The 24,922-nt window shown below is 38.7% G+C and overlaps 1 protein-coding gene across 2 annotated transcripts in view; it reads right to left on the bottom strand.

Annotated features, from left to right (window-relative positions):
• The window catches only part of LAMA2 (laminin subunit alpha 2), a 648,749-nt gene that overhangs the window by 138,541 nt on the left and 485,286 nt on the right, over positions 1–24,922 (bottom strand). For both annotated transcript variants that reach the window (XM_054490395.2, XM_054490396.2), the window contains exons 33-34: positions 21,568–21,710; positions 17,940–18,038 (exon numbers count right to left, since the gene is read on the bottom strand). In XM_054490395.2, the coding sequence (XP_054346370.2) occupies positions 17,940–18,038; positions 21,568–21,710 (242 nt within the window). The remainder of the gene's footprint in view (positions 1–17,939; positions 18,039–21,567; positions 21,711–24,922) is intronic.

The raw sequence follows: 24,922 nt of genomic DNA, 5'->3' as shown, positions 1-24,922 counted from the left end.
ATGCTAATATATAAGCCTTCTCTTTTACTAAAAAGATATGGATAGTCTAACTACAGATAATGAATTAGAGAATCACAAACTGTCTCAATATAATTTTGAATAAGGTCCAAGTTGGCAGCATATTAATACTCTAGAATCTTGTACCAGAGTGCTTGCATACTAGGCATGGCCAGAGAATTAATATTTAAAATATACGTAAGTGGATTTTAAATAGAACTAAATGTCTGGCCAGCACAGAACATGGTAAAAGACGCTAGAGGAATTGTACTGCATTTTGTGATTTTCCAAGGGCAGCAAGAGGTTTAATTTATGAAAGTTTTCAAGGTTTTGCACAAATGAAGGAATATAAAGTCCAACTATTATCATCTAACTTCTCAACCTGCAAGTGTTAACATCACAAATGAAAGGATGAAAGGATAAGAATCCATTGGAAAATTAAATTTTTTTCTGTATAATTTGCAGTACATATACACAATAATTTGGAGAGTATTAAGCAATGTATTATAATGCTCTGGATTTATTCTTCTAAAATATTAATAATGGAATTATTTTCACTTTTGGATTTAAAAAATTTTTTGGGATAAACTTTGCATCCAATCCCTAGGTTACTCAAATCCTTGCTTTTGTGGTGAGTGTTGTTAATTACGTTCCATTAATTTCCTTAAACTTGGTCTCCTGCATGTGTTTGCACTCAAAGTTCTGATGGGTCAAATAACTTTTTACACACAGACACATATACATAAACACATTCACATACACACACACGTACTCATACCTAATTATTTAAACGTTACTTTTGAATCACTAACTAAGGTCAACAGCTTGGCAGTGAGCTGAGATCACGCCACTGCACTCCAGCCTGGCGACAGAGTGAGCCTCTGTCTCAAAAAAAAAAAAAAAAAAAAGAAAAAGAAAAAAAAAGATGTTGGTAGTCTAAACTGCTTTGGATATTTTTCTAGTCTAGACTTGACTGAACTTTATGGTACCACTCTTACTTTCACATATTACTGAACACCATACTAAGGAACTTGATCTATATTTCGGTCATCTTCCAATATCTTACCTTAAGGATTAATGTATCAATACCACTAGTGTCTCTTACGATACAGAAAATGTACATTATAATTTAAACTTAAAATATATTCTTTTGCTTCATCAATATATTTTCTGTATTACCAAAAGATCATAATTTCACACCAAGTGGACCAATTCTTATTAATAATTCAAAGTGCCTAAATTTTAAAAAGTAAATGTGTATCATACACTGTCTCTTAAATTCTGGATGATCAAGATCATATTCATTGTCTTAACTTCCTCTGGCTTATCATCTGTTGTACAGGTTATTTCATTTACGTAGTAATGTGTAAGAGTCATCATTCACATGCATTTTATTCTTAGTATTGATTATATGATTACTTCAATACTAAATTGTCAAGAATCCTACAAAGTCCATGATAAGAAAGAAGTTCAAAAAATTAGCACTAAGACCCTATGCAATCAACCTCCCTGGCATAGTTCTAGTATATTAAATAGGCAAAACTCATCCCTTCTTAGCACCTTCTTGTATCCCATTGTCTTTACCTAGAATGAGCTTCTCCTCAACACCGTTAAAGACTGGGTCCTTGTTACCCATCAGCTTTCAGTTTAAGTGCTTCTCCTTAGTGTGGCCGTTCCCAGGGTGCTACCTAGGTTTCCACACTTCCTGCAGCAGGACGTTTCCTTCATAGCACCGTGGATTTGAGAATTACTTAGTAATTGGCTCACCTATTTATTGACAACCTCTCCAACTCAAAGGTAAGCTCTAAGGGGGTGAGAACTTGGTCTGTTTTGTTCATCATATTATATCCAGCTCCTAGTATGATGCCTAACTTACAGTAAATATTCTCTAATGTTGTTATATACAGGACTAAACAACAATTTTCCTAACCAATCTTGCCAACCTTATTACCATTCTTCTTGCCTACTTTCTTTTGGAACATTCTCAAAAAAAGATTTTGTTCATACTTTTGCTTCTTAACTCTTCTCTACTTATCCAAAATAAGTCCAGCGTTCGAGATTCAATTCCAACTCCATCTTCTCAGTGAAGCCCTCCTTACCTATTCTAGCACATGCTCTCTTTTCTTAGATTTTCAAAAATAATTATTATTACCACTATTCACAATTCTAATGGGTAGTAACTTTGTTAGGTGCTTTGCCATATCTCCATTAGATAGATAGATTAGAAAAGGCTAGGGATCTCTCTTACTTTTTATTCCTCAGAGTGCCAGGCATAGTGTCTGGCAAATTGTCGTGGGTCAAAGATGTTGGGTGATTGGCGGATACAATGACAATCAAACCAACGATCCCTTGGAAATTCTAAAGCCTATCTAACAGCACTCAAACTGACCATATTCCTGGTGCTATGCTTGCCAGCAAACGTGGTTGGCTGGGCAGTTTTCTGGGCATTTTTTAGAAGCTCAGAGGAAGCTGCTGCTCAACAGCTACAGTTGAAGCTTGGGAGGAGAGCCAGGCATGAGAATCTCCAGTCCCAACTACACTGCTTTCTAGCCACTGGCCTCACAGTAATTCAAACTGGGCCTTTGAATACACACCAAGTTCCACACTGGTGGGGTGGGAGCGGGAGTAGTGGGTAGGAAGAGGGTAGGAAGACTCTTCAGGGCCAGCACAGTGCTTACTGAAGGAGATACCTTCCTTCTAAACACAGAAGAAGAGCTTCCTTTCTAGGCTACATTCCAGAAGAGGAGGAGATGTGAGGTTCCTGGCACCAAAAGCATCAACTTAATGTGGGTTAGCACACTAAAGGATGAGTTACACACAGTCAGGCTCAGCTGTACCTCAGAATTACTTGTATTTTTTATATTTTTTTAACTTTTAAGTTCAGGGGTACATGTGCAGGATGTGCAGATTTGTTACATAGGTAAATGTGCATAATGGGGTTTGTTGCACAGATTATTTCATCACCCCAGTATTAAGCCCAGTGCCCATAAGTTATTTTTCCCAATCCTCTCCATCCTCTCAACCTTCCCACCCTCCGCCCTCTGGTAGGCCCCAGTATACATTGTTCCCTTCTACATGTCTATGTGTTCCCATCATTTAACTCCCATTTATAAGTGGGACATGCAGTCTTTGATTTTCTGTTCCTGTGTTTGTTTGCTAAGGGTAATGTCCTCCGGCTCCATCCATGTCCCTGCAAAGCACATGAACTCATTCTTTTTTATGCCTGCATAGTATTCCATGGTGTACATCTACCACATTTTCTTTAGCCAGTCTATCATTGATGGGCACTTAGGTTGATTCCATTGTCTTTGCTATTGTGAATAGTTATGCCAAATTCATATACATGTTTGCAAAGGCTTACAGCACTCTCGTGTGTCTCACTTACTCTTCCTGAATTTAGAGATATATAGAAGGCATCATCCCTCTTTTTACACAGGTGAAAATGAAGGTATGAGGAGGTTAAGTGACTTATCTGAACTTACATGTACAGGGAATTGGAGATGAAATACACTTTTTTTTTTGTCTCACAGACTTATATTTTGTTTGTACCCAACATTATTTTGTGTTTGGCTAACATCCAGAAAGAGTAGTAAAATACATGAAAAACTGGAGTATTCTAGGTGAGTGGAGGACACTGCTCCAGTTAATGTATACTTTAAGTATATAAGCGTTGGCTTTCAGTGAATTAACACATCTCAAAATAATATCAGAACATCATCTAGATATATTTTTTAAAATCATGTCTCATTACACAGTAATTAAGTCGAAGAGTCACCCTTGTCAAAAATATCCACGAGACACTTCATAAAGAAGCCTATGACAAATGCACTATCACCTACGGGTAGTGGTGATAGACAGTGGTATCACTGTCAAAGCAAAATTCACAAAAATCAGTCCTACCCAGGACAGGCTATTGACAACGTTACGAATGAATGCTAAATACTGCATGATAGGAACTATCTGTCTGATTCAGTTTGGCTCTTTCTGTGTTTTATTAAATTACCATCTCCATCTCTTAGTCATCCTTCTTCTTATTCACTATTATCTTGTCCTTTGAGTATTTGACAAATAACTTCTCATTTATCCTAATATGTTGTACAATCTTCCTTTCATTCTCTATCTTGGATTTTCTTATTTTAACATCCTCTTACCTCTATTCTGCAATCTTTACAGTGTTCCTTTGTAAATGATGCCTTACACAGTATCTTGTATCTCTCTTGCCTTTGATTACCTTTTTTTTATGTTGACATTCACTCAGCTAGGTTTCTTTTTTCTCATTTCTTTTTCTATTTTTTCTTGTTTTGTTTTTTAGAGTATTTATATGTAGGCAGCATGCATTACCATTAGGCATACGTTAATTTACTTCCGAACAATGTAGCTATTACTTTCCTGCTTTAGCTCAAGCAGTTCTTACTGTGCCTCTTAAAATCTGCACATAATTTTCTTGATTGGATATTACCAGTGTGTTTCATTTTCTGCCTTCTTTATGTTAAAACTAGAATCTAATGGAGCAAACCTAACTACTGAATAGATAACATTGCTTAGATACCGTCTACCTTTGCATTTGCAGACTCATATGGTTTCCTGATAAAATTAAATTTCAGATCAAATCATTTATATGATACTCTCAAGGGTCATCTTCCATTATTACCAGCTCCATATGTCTAAGTGGTAGTGAAGCACTCATCAGGCAAGCCGTAAGGACCAACAACACACAGCGAAAGAAGAAGCAACCAGCTGACCCCATGGAATGACAATGAGCCAGTTCCACGTGGAATTTCTTCCTAAATATTTCACGTGCCAATTTTAAAAGTTCCAAACCAAAAAGATATGACTTGTTTTATATTATATATATATCTTTTAAAAATATAAAAGGAGAAATAAAAAACACTGTTAGCAGTTGAAATCTTTTAAAAACTATAAATAACATCTTGTAAACTTATAATATTGGCACTTAAATCACTTAAAAACTAGTTTCATCCTTTTGGAAATGCTTCATTTTCATTAAATTTGATATTCAATAGGCAATAAAATACAATATAAGTGAAGCTAAATTTTAATATTTTATACAGTTCAGTCTACTACATAGCATTCTCCCCTTACAGAATATAAACAGTTAAGAGGTGTTTATCAATCAAAATAAAATATTCAACAATGTAATTATAAATATATGCCTGATTTTAATGCATTTTAAAGAATGCAAAATCAATGTTTATTTTGGGTTTGTCTACATTTCATCTTGTTGTTCAATGCTTTTAAAATTATTCACAATTAATTAAACAAATATTGACTCAACACCTATTATGTGTATAATATTCGTGATACTCTGATAAGAAACAAAAAGGTTTCTTGCCCATTAGGAGTCTATAGTCTGGTGAACTAGATAGTTATTTGTCAAATGATCATGTAGATAAACTTATAACTACAAACTAGAGGAAAAATAGTGGTATAAGATAAGCACAGGAGGAATCTTGGAACCCCTGTGATGGCATAGAGGGCTTTCACGAGCTGAGATTTGAAAGGTATACTGGCATTAATAGAAATTAACAAAATGTAGGGAGAGGTAGATTACCTTTAAGGCAAAATAAAGAAATGTGTGGCGATGCTTTGTGGTGGGACAAAGTGGCTAGGGGACAGTATGGCTGGAGTGCAGATGGCCGGGGCACAAGTGGTGGGAGATGTGGCCAAGGGGAGAATTTTGGTCTTTATCCTACGAGCCTAAGGGAAGTCAGGGGAAGAGTTTGTAAGCACTGCGATGACGTATTCACATTTGGAATAGCAAACATTCATTCTGGCTACATTATGGAGAACAGATTTGGAGGAGAACAAGAGTAAAAGCAGAGAGACCAGCTAAAAAACAAATGTGGTAATCCCAAACTACACAATATGAGATTGGATGAGAGTGGGGTAGTAGAGATGAATGCCATACACACAAGTGGAAGCCCAGTGTGTGATAATGAATTGGATAAGCAGGAGCATCATGAGGAAGAAAGAGGCACCAAAGAAAATTTGTAGGTTTCTGGCTTATACCCTCAATCCACAGGGGTCCAGATGACCAGACCATGAGTAGTGGGGAGAGATGAGAGAGAAGCAGAGATTAGATCATGGTGGGAGAGTGCTGAATGTCATCCTGAAAAAAGTGGAAAGCCATAGTACAATTTAAGGAAGAGGATGACATGATAGGATCTGTAATTTAGAATGTTCACTCTGCCAGATAAATAACAACTGGTTGGAGTTGCATAAGGCTTACAAAGAGCCACCATACAAGGAAACTGAATTTGATGAAGGGTGAAAGAAGGAGGAGAGTGAAGGGCAACCTGCTAATTTCTCTTTGGGAGATTGGGCACATACTGGAGGATAAAACACTGAGATGTTCTAAATAGGAGAACTAATGAACTTTAAGAGGAAATGATGAGTTTAGTTTGAGATGTCCAATCCATAGTAAGGCACATAGGACCAAAGCATGAGAATGAAGTCAGCCTTGAAAATATAGATTTATGAATTAACAGCTTATACATGGCAATTGAAGACCTAAGAAAGAGTTATACAGTGAGGGGAAACATGGACTGAGGCCTAGTCCCCAAGGAACACCAACTTTGAAGGGATGATGAGAGGAAGAGCCTTAGAATGAAAAGTTGGAGAATTAAGAGAAAAACACAGAGAGGACAGTATGTTAAGAAGGAAAGAAAGATCAAAGCTGCAGAGATTTCAAGTAAAATTAATAAGTATCCAGTGGATTTAGTTACCAGATTGTCATTGGTTATCTTATAAAAACAGTTTCAGTAGTGGGCTGGGAGTGAAAATCCAGGCAGCAGTGGAGTGAGAAATAAATACAGACTTGTCTCCAAGTCTTCCAAAAATTTTGGCTCTGAGAAAAGAAAGGAGCTAAGGACAATAGCTATAGAGGTAAGCAGAGTCATCATCAAAAAGCATCTTAATATTTCACACATACTGTAGGGCAGTTTGAATATGTTAAACATGATTCTCATATGTGAGGAACTTGGGTTCTTCCAGTGAGTAAAATAAAATGGCAACAAATCAAAATGCATTGAAAGAGATATATGATTATGTAATTTTTTTACTTTATACATTAATTAAAATATATCAAAATACATTTTAAATATGAGTTCTTGGGTGGAATAATGTCTTCTTTACCCAGGGATATTAGGGAATTAGGTTCCTTCATTTAAAAACAATGAGTAGAGGAGGAGCCAAGATGGCCAAATAGGAACAGCTCTGGTCTACAGCTCCCAGCGTGAGTGACGCAGAAGACGGGTGATTTCTGCATTTCCATCTGAGGTACCTGGTTCATCTCACTAGGGAGTGCCAGACAGCGGGCGCAGGTCAGTGGGTGCATGCACCGTGCGCAAGTCAAAGAAGGGCGAGGCATTGCCTCACTCGGGAAGCACAAGGGGTCAGGGAGTTCCCTTTCCTAGTCAAAGAAAGGGGTGACAGACAGCACCTGGAAAATCGGGTCACTCTCACCCGAATACTGCGCTTTTCCAACGGGCTTAAAAAATGGTGCACCAGGAGATTATATCCCACACCTGGCTCAGAGGGTCCTACGCCCACGGAGTCTCGCTGATTGCTAGCACAGCAGTCGGAGATCAAACTGCAAGGCGGCAGCGAGGCTGGGGGAGGGGCGCCCGCCATTGCCCAGGCTTGCTTAGGTAAACAAAGCAGCCGGGAAGCTCCAACTGGGTGGAGCCCACCACAGCTCAAGGAGGCCTGCCTGCCTCTGTAGGCTCCACCTCTGGGGGCAGGGCACAGACAAACAAAAAGACAGCAGTAACCTCTGCAGACTTAAATGTCCCTGTCTGACAGCTTTGAAGAGAGCAGTGGTTCTCCCAGCACGCAGCTGGAGATCTGAGAATGGGCAGACTGCCTCCTGAAGTGGGTCCCTGACCCCTGACCCTCAAGCAGCCTAACTGGGAGGCACCCCCCAGCAGGGGCAGACTGACACCTCACACGGCCAGGTACTCCAACAGACCTGCAGCTGAGGGTCCTGTCTGTTAGAAGGAAAACTAATAAACAGAAAGGACATCCACACCCAAAACCCATCTGTACATCACCATCATCAAAGACCAAAAGGAGATAAAACCACAAATATGGGGAAAAAACAGAGCAGAAAAACTGGAAACTCTAAAAAGCAGAGCGCCTCTCCTCCTCCAAAGGAATGCAGTTCCTCACCAGCAATGGAACAAAGCTGGACGGAGAATGACTTTGACGAACTGAGAGAAGAAGGCTTCAGATGATCAAATTACTCCGAGCTACAGGAGGATATTCAAACCAAAGGCAAAGAAGTTGAAAACTTTGAAAAAAATTTAGAAGAATGTATAACTAGAATAACCAATACAGAGAAGTGCTTAAAGGAGCTGATGGAGCTGAAAACCAAGGCTCGAGAACTACGTGAAGAATGCAGAAGCCTCAGGAGACGATGCGATCAACTGGAAGAAAGGGTATCAGCGATGGAAGATGAAATGAATGAAATAAAGCGAGAAGGGAAGTTTAGAGAAAAAAGAATAAAAAGAAATGAGCAAAGCCTCCAAGAAATATGAGACTATGTGAAAAGACCAAATCTACATCTGATTGGTGTACCTGAAAGTGATGGGGAGAATGGAACCAAGTTGGAAAACACTCTGCAGGATATTATCCAGGAGAACTTCCCCAATCTAGCAAGGCAGGCCAACATTCAGATTCAGGAAATACAGAGAATGCCACAAAGATACTCCTCGAGAAGAGCAACTCCAAGACACATAATTGTCAAATTCACCAAAGTTGAAATGATGGAAAAAATGTTAAGGGCAGCCAGAGAGAAAGGTCGGGTTACCCTCAAAGGGAAGCCCATCAGACTAACAGTGGATCTCTCAGCAGAAACTCTACAAGCCAGAAGAGAGTGGGGGCCAATATTCAACATTCTTAAGGAAAAGAATTTTCAACCCAGAATTTCATCTCCAGCCAAACTAAGCTTCACAAGTGAAGGAGAAATAAAATACTTTACAGACAAGCAACTGCTAAGAGATTCTGTCACCACCAGGCCTGCCCTAAAAGAGCTCCTGAAGGAAGCGCTAAACATGGAAAGGAACAACCAGTACCAGCCGCTGCAAAATCATGCCAAAATGTAAAGACCATCGAGACTAGGAAGAGACTGCATCAACTAACGAGCAAAATAACCAGCTAACATCATAATGACAGGATCACATTCACACATAACAATATTAACTTTAAATATAAATGGACTAAATGCTCCAATTAAAAGACACAGACTGGCAAATTGGATAAAGAGTCAAGATCCATCAGTGTGCTGTATTCAGGAAATCCATCTCACGTGCAGAGACACACATAGGCTCAAAATAAAAGGATGGAGGAAGATCTACCAAGCAAATGGAAAGCAAAAAAAGGCAGGGGTTGCAATCCTAGTCTCTGATAAAACAGACTTTAAACCAACAAAGATCAAAAGACACAAAGAAGGCCATTACATAATGGTAAAGGGATCAATTCAACAAGAAGAGCTAACTATCCTAAATATATATGCACCCAATATAGGAGCACCCAGATTCATAAAGCAAGTCCTGAGTGACCTACAAAGAGACTTAGACTCCCACACATTAATAATGGGAGACTTTAACACCTCACTGTCAACGTTAGACAGATCAATGAGACAGAAAGTCAACAAGGAGACCCAGGAATTGAACTCAGCTCTGCACCAAGCAGACCTAATAGACATCTACAGAACTCTCCACTCCAAATCAACAGAATATACATTTTTTTCAGCACCACACCACACCTATTCCAAAATTGACCACATACTTGGAAGTAAAGCTCTCCTCAGCAAATGTAAAAGAACAGAAATTATAACAAACTATCTCTCAGATCACAGTGCAATCAAGCTAGAACTCAGGATTAAGAATCTCACTCAATACCGCTCAACTACATGGAAACTGAACAACCTGCTCCTGAATGACTACTGGGTACATAACGAAATGAAGGCAGAAATAAAGATGTTCTTTGAAACCAACGAGAACAAAGACACAACGTAGCAGAATCTCTGGGACACATTCAAAACAGTGTGTAGAGGGAAATTTATAGCACTAAATGCCCACAAGAGAAAGCAGGAAAGATCCAAAATTGACACCCTAACATCACAATTAAAAGAACTAGAAAAGCAAGAGCAAACACATTCAAAAGCTAGCAGAAGGCAAGAAATAACTAAAATCAGAGCAGAACTGAAGGAAATAGAGACACAAAAAACCCTTCAAAAAATTAATGAATGCAGGAGCTGGTTTTTTGAAAGGATCAACAAAATTGATAGACCGCTAGCAAGACTAATAAAGAAAAAAAGAGAGAAGAATCAAATAGACGCAATAAAAAATGATAAAGGGGATATCACCACTGATCCCACAGAAATATAAACTACCATCAGAGAATACTACAAACACCTCTACGCAAATAAACTAGAAAATCTAGAAGAAATGGATAAATTCCTCAACACATACACTCTCCCAAGACTAAACCAGGAAGAAGTTGAATCTCTGAATAGACCAATAACAGGAGCTGAAATTGTGGCAATAATCGATAGCTTACCAACCAAAAAGAGTCCAGGACCAGATGGATTCACAGCCGAATTCTACCAGAGGTACAAGGAGGAACTGGTACCATTCCTTCTGAAACTATTCCAATCAATAGAAAAAGAGGGAATCCTCCCTAACTCATTTTATTTGGCCAGCATTATCCTGATACCAAAGCCGGGCAGAGACACAACCAAAAAAGAGAATTTTAGACCAATATCCTTGATGAACATTGATGCAAAAATCCTCAATAAAATACTGGCAAACCGAATCCAGCAGCACATCAAAAAGCTTATCCACCATGATCAAGTGGGCTTCATCCCTGGGATGCAAGGCTGGTTCAATATACGCAAATCTATAAATGTAATCCAGCATATAAACAGAACCAAAGATAAAAACCACATGATTATCTCAATAGATGCAGAAAAGTCCTTTGACAAAATTCAACAACTCTTCATGCTAAAAACTCTCAATAAATTAGGTATTGATGGGACGTATCTCAAAATAATAAGAGCTATCTATGACAAACCCACAGCCAATATCATACTGAATGGGCAAAAACTGGAAGCATTCCCTTTGAAAACTGGCACAAGACAGGGATGCCCTCTCTCACCACTCTTATTCAACATAGTGTTGGAAGTTCTGGCCAGGGCAATCAGGCAGGTGAAGGAAATAAAGGGTATTCAATTAGGAAAAGGGGAAATCAAATTGTCTCTGTTTGCAGATGACATGATTGTATATCTAGAAAAACCCATTGTCTCAGCCCAAAATCTCCTTAAGCTGATAAGCAACTTCAGCAAAGTCTCAGGATACAAAATCAACGTACAAAAATCACAAGCATTCTTATACACCAACAACAGACAAACAGAGAGCCAAATCATGAGTGAACTCCCATTCACAATTGCTTCAAAGAGAATAAAATACTTAGGAATCTAACTTACAAGGGACATGAAGGACCTCTTCAAGGAGAACTATAAACCACTGCTCAGTGAAATAAAAGAGGATACAAACAAATGGAAGAACATTCCATGCTCATGGGTAGGAAGAATCAATATCGTGAAAATGGCCATACTGCCCAAGGTAATTTATAGATCCAATGCCATCCCCATCAAGCTACCAATGACTTTCTTCACAGAATTGGAAAAAACTACTTTAAAGTTCATATGGAACCAAAAAGAGCCCGCATCACCAAGTCAATCCTAAGCCAAAAGAACAAAGCTGGAGGCATCACGCTACCTGTCTTCAAACTATACTACAAGGCTACAGTAACCAAAACAGCATAGTACTGGTACCAAAACAGAGATATTGATCAATGGAACAGAACAGAGCTCTCAGAAATAATGCTGCATATCTACAGCTATCTGATCTTTGACAAACCTGACAAAAACAAGCAATGGGGAAAGGATTCCCTATTTAATAAATGGTGCTGGGAAAACTGGCTAGCCATATGTAGAAAGCTGAAACTGGATCGCTTCCTTATACCTTATACAAAAATTAATTCAAGTTGGATTAAAGACTTAAACATTAGACCTAAAACCATAAAAATCCTAGAAGAAAACCTAGGCATTACCATTCAGGACATAGGCATGGGCAAGGACTTCATGTCTAAAACACCAAAAGCAGTGGCAACAAAAGCCAAAATTGACAAATGGGATCTAATTAAACTAAAGAGCTTCTGCACAGCAAAAGAAATTACCATCAGAGTGAACAGGCAACCTACAAAATGGGAGAAAATTTTCACAACCTACTCATCTGACAAAGGGCTAATATCCAGAATCTACAATGAACTCCAACAAATTTACAAGAAAAAAACAAACAACCCCATCAAAAAGTGGGCAAAGGACATGAACAGACACTTCTCAAAAGAAGACATTTATGCAGCCAAAAGACACATTAAAAAATGCTCATCATCACTGGCCATCAGGGAAATGCAAATCAAAACCACAATGAGATACCATCTCACACCAGTTAGAATGGTAATCATTAAAAAGTCAGGAAACAACAGGTGCTGGAGAGGATGTGGAGAAATAGGAACACTTTTACACTGTTGGTGGGACTGTAAACTAGTTCAACCATTGTGGAAGTCAGAGTGGCGATTCCTCAGGGATCTAGAACTAGAAATACCATTTGACCCAGCCATCCCATTACTGGGTATATACCCAAAGGACTATAAATCATGCTGCTATAAAGACACACGCATGCGTATGTTTATTGTGGCACTATTCACAATAGCAAAGACTTGGAACCAACCCAAATGTCCAACAATGATAGACTGGATTAAGAAAATGTGGCACATATACACCATGGAATACTATTCAGCCATAAAAAATGATGAGTTCATGTCCTTTGTAGGGACATGGATGAAATTGGAAATCATCATTCTCAGTAAACTATTGCAAGGACAAAAAACCAAACACCGCATGTACTTACTCATAGATGGGAATTGAACAATGAGAACACATGGACACAGGAAGGGGAACATCACACTCTGGGGACTGTTGTGGGGTGGGGGGACGGGGGAGGGATAGCATTAGGAGATATACCTAATGCTCAATGACGAGTTAATGGGTGCAGCACACCAGCATGGCACATGTATACGTATGTAACTAACCTGCACATTGTGCACATGTACCCTAAAACTTAAAGTATAATAATAAAAAAAAAAATTAGCTGGGCATGGTAGCAGGTGCCTGCAATCCCAGCTACTTGGGAGGCTGAAGCAGGAGAATTGCTTGAACCTAGGAGGTGGAGGTTGCAGTGAGCTGAGTTCACACCATTGTACTCCAGCCTGGACAACAAGGGTGAAACTCTGTTTCAAAAAAAAAAAAAATGATTGGCAGTACCAATTAAGGCATTTTCCAGAGGGAAGAGAGTCTTAGCTATTAGGTAACTAGAGGATCACAGTAATTCTTTATCAGTATAATCTGGGGAGTTCTTGAATATCCCAGTGGTCTGACTCTACCCCAGACCAACTGCATCACAACCTATGGGTGTGAGATAGGGCTCCTGGTATTTCCAATGTGCAGTCCTAGTCTAGGGCACTGTCTCCTCTAATGTAGTCATGGGTAATTGGAAGTTGTGGCCACTGCATTTCCCATACCCTGGTCACAACTGCAGGATCATTCATGACTCTGAGATAGAGGCATTAGCGTACTTAGCCTGATTTTGGATAATGAAACCATCTAACTGTCTAATTATAATTCCATCTGTATTAATTCACCTTTTGATTGTCATGCAGCTTGACCACAGGGAAAGAGAGAATTGGTCATGTTGACTTGAGTATTTATGGTCTGCATGGAAGATATATTTCTAATTATAAATAAGGTAGGAAAAAAGTAATTAATGAGTATTTACATTTCCTCCCCCTTCTCAACCCATCAAAGTGATCTTTGCTTTCAGTAGTCCTATTTCTACACCTTTTATGTTACTGAATCTGAAGAATGGGCAGATAAAAATAGTATTAGAGTATGAAAAGGGCATAAAAGAGTAACTTTACAGTGGAAAAATCTGGCAAACACTACGTTAGTCAGGTGATCAGGGTCAATATCCACAGTAATAAGTCATATTGGTCACATGGGTTCTTGATGTGATCAAAATGGTACTTTACCTCTGAAGTTTTTCCCACAAAAACTCATAATTCCATTCTAATCATGAGAAAGATATGAGACAAACCCCAATTGAGGGACAGCTTACCAAACACACAAACCTGTCCAAACTGTCAAAGTCATCAGAAACACTGTTACGGTATTTTTGACAGTGTTGTCACAATCTAGAGGAACCCTAAGAAGACACAATGGCTAAATGTAATGTAGTATCCTGCATGGGATCCTGAAACAGTAAAAAAAAATCAGTAAACACTGAAAAAATATGAATATAGTCTTGGGTTAATGGTGATATATCAATAGTATTAGCTCATCAGTCATGACACATGTACCATGCTAATGTAAGATGTTAACAATGGGGAGACTGGGAATGGAGTATGTGAAGGCTCTTGGTACTCTATTTGCAAGTTTTTTGAAATCTAAAACTACTGTAAAGTAAAAAGTTTATTTTAAAATAGTATTGGAATTAACTAAAAATGGATTATAGACCTAAGTGTAAAATGCAAAACTGTAACGCTCCTAGAAGATAGCATAGGAGAAAATCTAGATGACCATGGATATGGCAATGAGTTTTTAGATACAACACCAAAGGCTCAACAAGCAGAAACCTAATTGATAAGCTGGGCTTCATTACAATGAAAAACTTCTGCTCTGTGAAAGACACTTCTCAAGAGAACAAGACAAGCCACAGAGGGGAAGAAAATAATGGCAAAAGACATACCTGATAAAGGACTATTACCCAAAATATACAAAAAACTCTGAATTCGACAAGAAAACAACCCAATGAAAAAATGGAAAAAGACCTAAATAGACACTTTACCAAAGAAGATATACAGATGGCAAATAAGCATATGAAAAGATGCTCGACATCATATGTCATTAAGGAATTGCAAACTAAAACAAGAATGAGATACCATACACACTTATTAGAATGACAAAATCCAAACACTAAAAACACCAAATGCTAGTGAGGATGTGGAGCAACAGAAACTCTCATTTATTGCCAGTGGGAATGCAAAATAGAAAAGACCATTTGGAATACATTTTGGTAATTTCTTTCAAAACTAAATATACTCTTACCATACCATCCAGCAATCATGCTCCTTTATATTCACCCAAATAGGTTGAAAACTTAAGTCCACACAAAAGTCTGCACAAAGATATTTACAGCAACTTGATTCACGCTGTCAAAATTTGGAAGCAACCAAGATGTCCTTCAGTAGGGGAATGAATAAATAAACAGTGATATGTCTAGACAATGAAATACTATTCAACACTGCAAAGAAATGAGCTATAAAGTCATGAAAATATACGGAGAAACCTTAAGTGTATATTACCAAGGGAAAGAAGCTAATATGAAAAAGTACCACACTGTATGATTCCAGCTATATATTCCAAAAAAGGCAAAACTATGGATGTAGTAAAAATATGAGTGGTTGCCAGGGGTCAAGGAGGAGGGAGGTATGAACAGGTGAAGCATAGAGGAGTTTTCGGGCAGTAAAACTTTTCTATATTTTACAACAATGGTGGACACATGTCATAATGCCTTTTTCCAAACCCATAGAATGTGCAATACCAAGAGTGAACCCTAATGTAAACTATGGACTTTGGGTGATGAGGAGGTGTCAACTTAGGTTTATCGACTATAATAAATGTACCATTCTGGTGGGGAAGGTTGTGGGGGCAGGGAGTAGATATGAGAACTCTCTGAACTTTACACTCAATTTTTCTTTGAACTTTAAGCTGTTCTAAAAAATAAAGTCTGTTTAAAAAACATAGCGTGAGAGAATCCACTGGAAAGGATAAAGAGTATAGGCTGAGACATAATAAAGATCTGACACTTTTAATGAAATACCTCTTGTGGCCAGGTGCGGTGGCTCATGCCTGTAATCCCAGCACTTTGGGAGGCCGAGGCGGGAGAATCACAAGGTCAGGAGTTCAAGACCAGCCTGACCAACATGGTGAAACCTATCTCTACTAAAAATACAAAAAAAATTAGCCAGGTGTGGTGGCACACACCTGTAATCCCAGCTACTTGGGAGGCTGAGGCAGGAGAATCTCTTGAATCCGGGAGGCGGAGGTTGCAGTGAGCCAAGATCGCACCACTGCACTCCAGCCTTGGTGACAGAGCAAGACTCTGTCTCAAAAAAAGAAAAGAAATACTTCTTGTGTCTCTAAGGTCAGATCATTAGACTATACTAAGCCAATGAGGGCAAGGACTGCGCAGTTTTGCTCACACCTCTATCCCCAGTGTCATAATTCCTAGAACATGAGAGACCCCCAAAAAGTATTAGTTAAGTGAATGAATGAATGAAATGCCATCTATTACATGAAATTTTTTCTAATTACCCCTAAGTAGATGAAATTGTTCTATTATTAAATATTTCTCAAGAATTTCTTCCAACTTTATTTTATTTCATGTTTTATTATATACCTGCATGCAGTTGTCTAATATTGTCCTCCATACACTTAAATGCTGATGTACACACAAACATACACACACACACATCTCAAAGTTCTTTGAAGACAGATTGAGCCTCATTCATATTTTTTATCTGCCAACACTTAACTTAGGCTTTGTATGTTATGAACATTTATGTGTGCTTGTTAAATTGATTTATTCTGCCATGACCTGTTAGAAAATTCGTATTTATAACAAATATGAATTATTTCATATTAAATTAATATGAGATAAATGCACTCAATTTAATCTAATGTCTACACACATTTGGCAAGAAACTCCGTGTTGTATCTGTACATTCTATATTGTTGCTATGAGATTCTGAAAAAGTGTTTAGTACGCTATTGTAGCATCAGGGCCATTGTTTAGCATTATGTGCTCAGAAGCCTATTTGATTTCCCTGTGGATATTTTCCTAAACCGACAGCAGGCTATGTAGAAAAAGTACTGGGCCAGTGGGAATCTTGAGACTGGGTCCAGCTTAAGTCCCTGGGTTTAGCAAATTGTATGGCCATCGTTAATTCGTTTCACTGTCATGGCCCGAGGCAGCTCTTCTTTAAAATACAAAATGGACTAGATAATCCCCAGGAAGCTTCTAGCTCCAACATTCTTTATCATTTAAAGCTCTTAGATAATCAAATTAAATCTCTACTTTGCAGCCCCGTTTCTCGCTTCATGCATATTTCCGGCCACAAGATGGCGGGCTTTATGTTGTTTTCTTCATTCTCTAGCAGCAAAAAGTTTTTAATACCATCGCAGTTTTGAAAATTTAAAATTTCCAATTCTTTAAAAAGCCTGATAAATGCAACACGGACTTTACATTCTGACTTTAGAAAGTGTCTTAAGTACTTTGGAGTCTCACAATAGAGAAGATTTCCTCTTTTGTGTAGAAAGACTGATTTACACTGTATTTCTATACTAATGCAAAAATTCCACGATGAGATGAAAGAGACCCACAAGTATTTTCATTTGTTTTTCTTTCTCTTTACACAATCAAAGATAGTGATTTTGGAAATCAGAACAGATAAAAACTTTACCATGGAGGCTACTGAATAAAGTTCTCAAAATACACTGTCATTCTGGACTTTTTAGTCATTGTTCTTGACAATTTCCAGGTATCCCCAATTTTTCTACATGCTACTGATTTTTATGATTTGATTTGAAGCAGAAGTAGCTAGCCAGAATACATCTATTTTATATACCAAATTGGGAATTAGGAAGAAGGTGATTTGCATTTCAGAACTTCGAAGTAATTTTCCTTCATTGACATAATCTATCTGCTTTCAAAAGATTCATAATTTTGCCAACTTACCCGGGTCAGCAGCTCATTCATTTCGGTCACGAGTGTATTCAGATTGCCCTCTGCCAGCTGAATAAGCCTCTCTGGGGCCCGCTGAGGTGAGAGCAAGTGCTGAAAAAGATTCCATCCCATAAACATTTTTAGTAAATGGCCTTGCAGTGATAGTGTTCAACAGAACACATTTTTGTATATAAAAGGAACTTAGCCTTCTCACCTTCAAAGAAAAGATAAGGAAACTATTTCAGCTGGGCACTTACACATTGAGTGTCATGCCAAATATTCAGGCAAATAATAAAAACTGCAGTGACTTATTGAGAAATTACTATGTGCCAGGCTTTTTATGTTTTGTTTTTCATTTAATTTTCACAACTGCTCTATGGTGGGTAAGTATTATTCCATTTCATGAAAGAGCAAACTGTCTTGAAGACAGTTAAAAATGTGCACGAGATCACACAGTCAGTAAGGGGTAGAGTTAAGATAAACTCCTTGCCTGGCCCATTTAAGGCTCCCATTCCAATTAACAGAGACACAGATCGCGGGTAAAAAAAAAAAAAAAGAGAATGGCAGGCCTTAACATAGAGACCTGGCTAGGCGCTAACTGGCCTGTCCTCGGTGTTGCTAGGAACTGGCCTAACAGCAGGGCCATATTTTTTTCCTATGGAACATAAATAATCTCATAGGACACTAACATTAGACAAGGTCACTCGGAACCAGTGATGAATGAAACAGAAAAAAAGATACTACCCTGTAATGTCTAAGCGCAGACAAAACCATAGTGGGTTTTGTGCAGACCACACAACTACCCCAACCTCCCGTTTCCTGGCTAATATGAATGAACACTGCCTCCTTATTAATCATAGCTTTATCCTCCCTCTGTTGTTCCTTCCCTCTAGATAGGATTCACAAAATACTCACAGAATTACTCCCACTTTCGAATAGCACCCAGTTGAGTGCTAACCTTAAGTTATCTAGCACAACCTCAAATACTAGAAGTTATTCCTACCACCTTCTTATTGAGACAGCCCACAATTCCCCCATGGTGTTCAGTGCCCCTTGTTGCAACAAGTTAATAAATCCCACTTTGTTCCATCACACGTGTGTCCTTGATGGTCTTTGGCTGAAGCTTGGGGAGCACTGACATAGTTAACGAAATTGAGCAAAGAGGTGAAATAACTTAAGTTTTTATAATATCAAAAGGTGATCCTCAGTATACAAATGTCAAGTGAATGATAGAAGAAGAACAAAATAAAGAATCAAGAAAGACTAGAATTTAAGGATAATCCAGGTCATCTGGATCAATATCCAGCCAGAAGTGGATGGGTCACTTAATCCCTTGGCTTAGATGATGTTCACAGATTGGAGCCTCTTCTATAGGATCCTCTTTACTTCATCATCCATTGCTTAAGTATTACTTTTAAAATGTTTTATGTTCAACTAAAATGTTTGCTTTTCTGGTTTAATTTATTTTTCTGTATTCTCTCCATATACAAGGAAAATAACTGATCAGCATTCTTTTCATTAAAACTCTTCACTTCCCTGAATACCAGGACCACAAGGTAAACTCAGGTTCCTCTGCCTGGCTTTCAAGGTTGTCCATCATATCACCCTGCCTCACTGAAGTCTCCAGCTTTATCTTTCACTAGCAGGTCTGACTTTTAATATCTGCCAGACAGATCTAATGCACACCACTGCCTCTGCTCACATGGATCTGTTGAGGACAGCTGCCTTCTCCCTGTGTCCTCACACGGCAGAAGTCAGAATGTTTGTGTCCTTCCAATATCCATGTGTTGACATCCTAGTTCCCAGTGTGATGATATTAGGAGGTGGAGCCTTTGGGAAGTGATTAAGTCATGAGAATGTAGCCTTCATGATTGGGATTAGTGCCCTTATTAAAGAGTCTCCAGAGAGCTAGCTATCCTTTTCCTCAGTATCCAGATATTAAATGAATTAAATGTGGGGTCATAGCAAGAAGTCACCCTCTATGAGGAACAGGCCTTCACTAGACATTGAAAATGCTGGTACCTTGATCTTGGGCTTCCCAGCTTCAGAACTGTGAGAGATATATTTCTATTGTTTATAAGCTAATCAGTTTATGGTATTTGTCATAGCAGCTCCAATGGACTGTGACAGACTTTCAACATATAAATTTGGGGAGATGTAAATATTCAGACCATGACAACTTCTTTCCTATTTCTTGGAGTTTCTGTAAAAGCTATGTATGGTAATCCATTTAAGACTTCAGTCAATTGCCTAGCTTTTCAATAAATGTTATTCTTGTTATCATCATTATTGGTTTCTTCTTCTGGAAAATAGGGATAATACTACTTACCTTAAAGGTTACGGTCAGACTTAAAGAATATATCTCCTGAAAGAATATCTACCAATGCCTAGTGAATAAATCTTAGATGCCTTCCTCTAAAGCAACAAATACTTCTCTATTAAAATTGTGTCTACACTTCAAATTCCAACAGAAATTATACTCTCAGTAATGGTACATTCCCTGGTTACTCTGAATCTTACTGATTTCTCCAGTCTCTGTACTCTAATGTACTTTGAATGTTTGTAAAACACATGGTCATTATGCATTTTTGCTAATTGCTTGATAATTGTTTAATGATTATTTTTAAAGCACATAGAATCTACATTTCCTAAGGGTAGTGAAGATATTAAAAGAGTCATGAAATCCCCAGGGAACCAAGTGCAATGCTGAGGTATTCTATAATTTCTTAATAAATATCTGATAATTGGCTGACAGTAAGTTGACACCTTTCATCTTTTTTAATCAGGTGAAACAACCCCAATTTCCTTAATGTTTTCTCCTACCTCGTTAACTACCAAAAGCTTTAACCACAATTTAGAACAGTGTTTATCAAACTGGTGCTTGTTGAAGAACTTTTAAAGGTCTGCTAGTTGTAGCTCTCTAGTACAAGATTCTAATCATGTGTTTTCATTTTGACGATAACCTTAAATATTAACGTTAAGCATTTCTGGATCCCAGGCTAGGCACCTGAGATATGAATATGGTCACCTGATCTCAGTGTCTACATTTGCCTGTGTTTGATCCTATGGCAGACTGAGCACGTTAGTCACATAAACTTGTCAAGTGATTCCCACATTCATTCCAGGACCCTTTGCAGGGGGCTCTCTGGTTCAAATGTGGTAAGGTAGGAGAAATGAGTTACCACATCACTTCTGGTGGAAGAACTGTGTGGAAATAGTCAATATCCTATTCTTGTTGCAAGCAGCAATTTCCATTCAGCCAAAATCATGTTACTTTATATTAATGTTTTTAATTTGAATTTTATTGGTTTTGTAAGGATTAATTTGTTTTAATTTTATAGAGCTATAAGTATAAAGAGTTTATACCTGATTTTATGTTTGCACATATTTAAGTGACATAATAAAACTGATTTAGGCCAGACACTGGGGGGTACATGAGACTCTTTTCTCTTAATAGAAATCTGTATATTATAGGTCTTGAGTTTGAAAAACACTGGTTAAGAAAGTCTCTGAATTTCCCTAACAGCTGTGTCCCTTGATTTGGGGCTGTGGGAAAAACATTTACCAATTACTGCCAATACCGCTTGTGAAGCTTCTGTCACCTTGTCCCTGGCCCTTGCTTGTGACTGCACCAACCTACCTTTAGCTCCTGAGTCATATTTTCAAGACCATACAGCATTTTATATGGCGCAGGCAGCGGACCAGTGAGGTTGATGCTCATGACCATCTGCTCCAGGCGAGTCAAGTCACCGAGAAGAAGGCCAGTGCACTCATCTCCACAAACTGCGAAAGAGAAGCGACAAAGAGTAGTTACTTCTGCTAAACATCCCAGGCAGATGTTCAAAGAATTCAACTATGAAATATTTGATGGTCCAAGAATAATTCCATGGAAGATGAAACTACTCATTTCAGAATATTAATGCTATCAAATGGATGATGGTTGAAAAAAGATAAGAACAACAACAAAAGAACAGATATGCTTGTCGCCCAGAACCTGAAATAGAGGCGATAATATAAACTGAGGGACCAAAGAGGAGGAGCAAATAGATTTGGGGAGAAAAAGTGTATTGCACAAGTATTGAAGATTTCCTTTAAGGCATAGAATATAACATTAAAAACACCCCCTAAATCCCTACGTGAGCAATCGAAAGGAACTTGTCCACAGGGAATAAAACATGCTCCAGAGTCTAAATGTGTGGTGCTCCATTAGATTGCACTGGAGAAAATCATAGTAATTTGACCTCCACATGCTTTATGTATTACACATTCAAAAAGAATATAAATTTTTAGCTTGGTATCTATTGAGTAGAATAATTAAAAAAAAAAAAGTCTAAAGAAGGCTGGGTGCGGTAGCTCACGCCTGTAATCCCAGCACTTTGAGAGGCCGAGGTGGGTGAATCACCTGAGGTCAGGAGTTCAAGACCAGCCTGACCAACATGGTGAAACCCTGTCTCTACTAAAAACACAAAAATTAGCCAGGCGTGGTGGCGGGCCCCTGTAGTCTCAGCTACCTGGAAGGCTGAGGCAGGAGAATCACTTGAAACTGGGAGGCGGAGGTTGCAGTGAGCCAAGATTGCGCCACTGCACTCCAGCCTGGGCGACAGACTGAGACTCCATCTCAAAAAAAAAAAAAAAAAAAGAAAGTCAAAATAAAAATAACTTTTCTTTCTATAGTGTTTTTTCCTTATGATAATATTTATTGACTTATTTATTTGCCAACTGTTCCTTTTTATTCCTTCAGTCTATTACCACCCATGATTAGATGCAGTCTCACAAATCCCTACTTTGATGATTAACCTCTTTCGGTCTTATATATAAATAATTGCTAAAGGCTAGAAAAACTATATTCTTTAAGTAGCCAAGAATGCTAATATTCTACCAGATATGGTTTGGATCTGTGTCCCCATGCAAATCTCGTATTGAAATGTAATCCCCAATACTGGATATGGGGCCTCGTGGGAGGTATTCAATCACTGGAGTGGTTTTAATGGCTTAGCACCACCCCCCTAGTGCTGTTCTCATGACAGAGTTCTCATGAGACCTGGTTATTTAACTTCCTCCTGCTCTGGCTGTGTGAAGATGCCTGCTCCAGCTTTGCCTTCTGCCATGAGTGAAAGTTCCCTGAGGCCACCCCAGCCATGCTTCCTGTACAGCCTGATGGAACCATGAGCCAATTATACCTCTTTTCTTTACAAATTACCCAGTCTCAGGCATTTCTTTATAGCAATACGAGAATGGACTAATACACTCACCATAATATTTTTGGCCATCAAAGAGGTACTATTCAAATTTGGTGGTAGGGGCCAGGATAGGTGACAGAATTGGTAGAGAGACAAATGGATTGTTGACTCTTCATCGTGGAATAGATCTCATAAATAGTAGTATAATTTCCAAAATTAACATATATTGATTCTTTTAGCAGATTAAAAAAACATGTATATTTTTACTTTTGCATTGCAGAGTAATGAGGTGTATCTGCATGCCAAGGAGCAGGAATTACCGCATTTATAATATACTCTCATGTATACAGTTACAATTTCTTACATTCTGCAGATAGAGGTATCAACGCTATATACGTGTTAGAATAGGAGAAAATACACAACATGGAAAATACCGAGAATTGGAGCAGCTCTGGATCATGCCCAAACTTGGCAAGAATTCAATTAGGTCTCTAAACAGCGGTCCCCTGAGCTGCTTAATGGAGAGAAAACCATTAACTGGTGCTTGTAAACAAAGAGAAGGAGGACGGAGGGTGATTTTTTGATAGGACAGCAGCTAGAGGTGAGTTACAATATCACTTCACAGGGATTAAACTGCCCTGGCAGGGCTTTTAATAAATCAGCTTCTTGCAGGTGACACCTGCAACTGTAGAGCGGTCACCTGCAGGGGCTTTGCAAGCTCCTGATGCTTCACAAGCTGAGTGAACAAAGAGGCTTTGGAGGCAAGAGCAGAAGTCTGGAACTAGGGCTATATCTCTTACTCTTCTCCTAGCCAGAATGAAACAGAATTTGCACTGCATGGAAACCAAGTAAAAGGAAAAGATTATTTTGGCTTCATAGCCCCGTTCAATGCAAACTTCAACAGACTTGTCTACATTAAACAATTACAGAAAACACAACATAGAACTCAATTAAGTGCCAAATTGACTGTATCTAAACACCAAGATCTGCAGTCTGGTTCTCAAGCTTTAGTGGGCCTCAGAATCACCTGTAGGACTTTCGGAAATCCTAGAGGGCTGGTCCACACCCCCCAGTATTTCTGAATCAGGAGGTGATTTGATTACCTGGTTTCTCTTAGTCTCTGATTGAGAATGTGCTTTTCTAACAAGCTCCCAGGTGATACTGATAACTGTTGGTCTGTGCACCACACTTTGAGTAGCAATCAGACCAACAGTTTTGACACCACCTGGAAGCTTATTAGAAACGTATAATCGGGCTCTACTCCAGATCTAGGAAATCAGAATCTGCGTCCCACATTATCTCTGCACATTAGAATGTGACAACATTGGTGTGGATCAGTGGTTCTCACCTTTGGCTGCCCATTGGAATCACATGAAAATTTATAAAATACAGATGCCTGGGCTCTTTCCCTCCTCACCACCACAGAGTGTGATTTTTGATGGGTCTGTGGTAAGGTCTAAGCATCAGTATTTCTATTTTTATTTTTTTCTGAGACAGGGTCTTGCTCTGCCACCCATGCTGGAGTACAGTGGTGTGATCATGACTCACTGCAGCCTCAAACTCCTGGGCTAAAGTGATCCACCTGCCTCAGCCTCCTGAGTGGTTGGGACTACAGGCACATGCCACCACATCCAGCTATTTTTTTTTAATGTAGAGATGGGGTCTTGCTGTGTTGCCCTGGCCGATGCCAGACTCCTGGCCTCAAGTGATCCCCCCACCTCAGCTTCCCCAAGTGCTGGGATCATAGGTGTGAGCCACTGTATTTTTAAAATATTCCAGTATTTGAAAAACCATGTAGCCAAATGATAAAACCAC

The sequence above is a fragment of the Pongo pygmaeus genome, chromosome 5, assembly GCF_028885625.2.
Source record: "Pongo pygmaeus isolate AG05252 chromosome 5, NHGRI_mPonPyg2-v2.0_pri, whole genome shotgun sequence".
NCBI classification, from domain to species: Eukaryota; Metazoa; Chordata; class Mammalia; order Primates; family Hominidae; genus Pongo; species Pongo pygmaeus.
The sequence above is the reverse complement of the archived record's forward strand: the minus strand, read 5'-3'. Positions and strand labels throughout refer to the sequence as shown.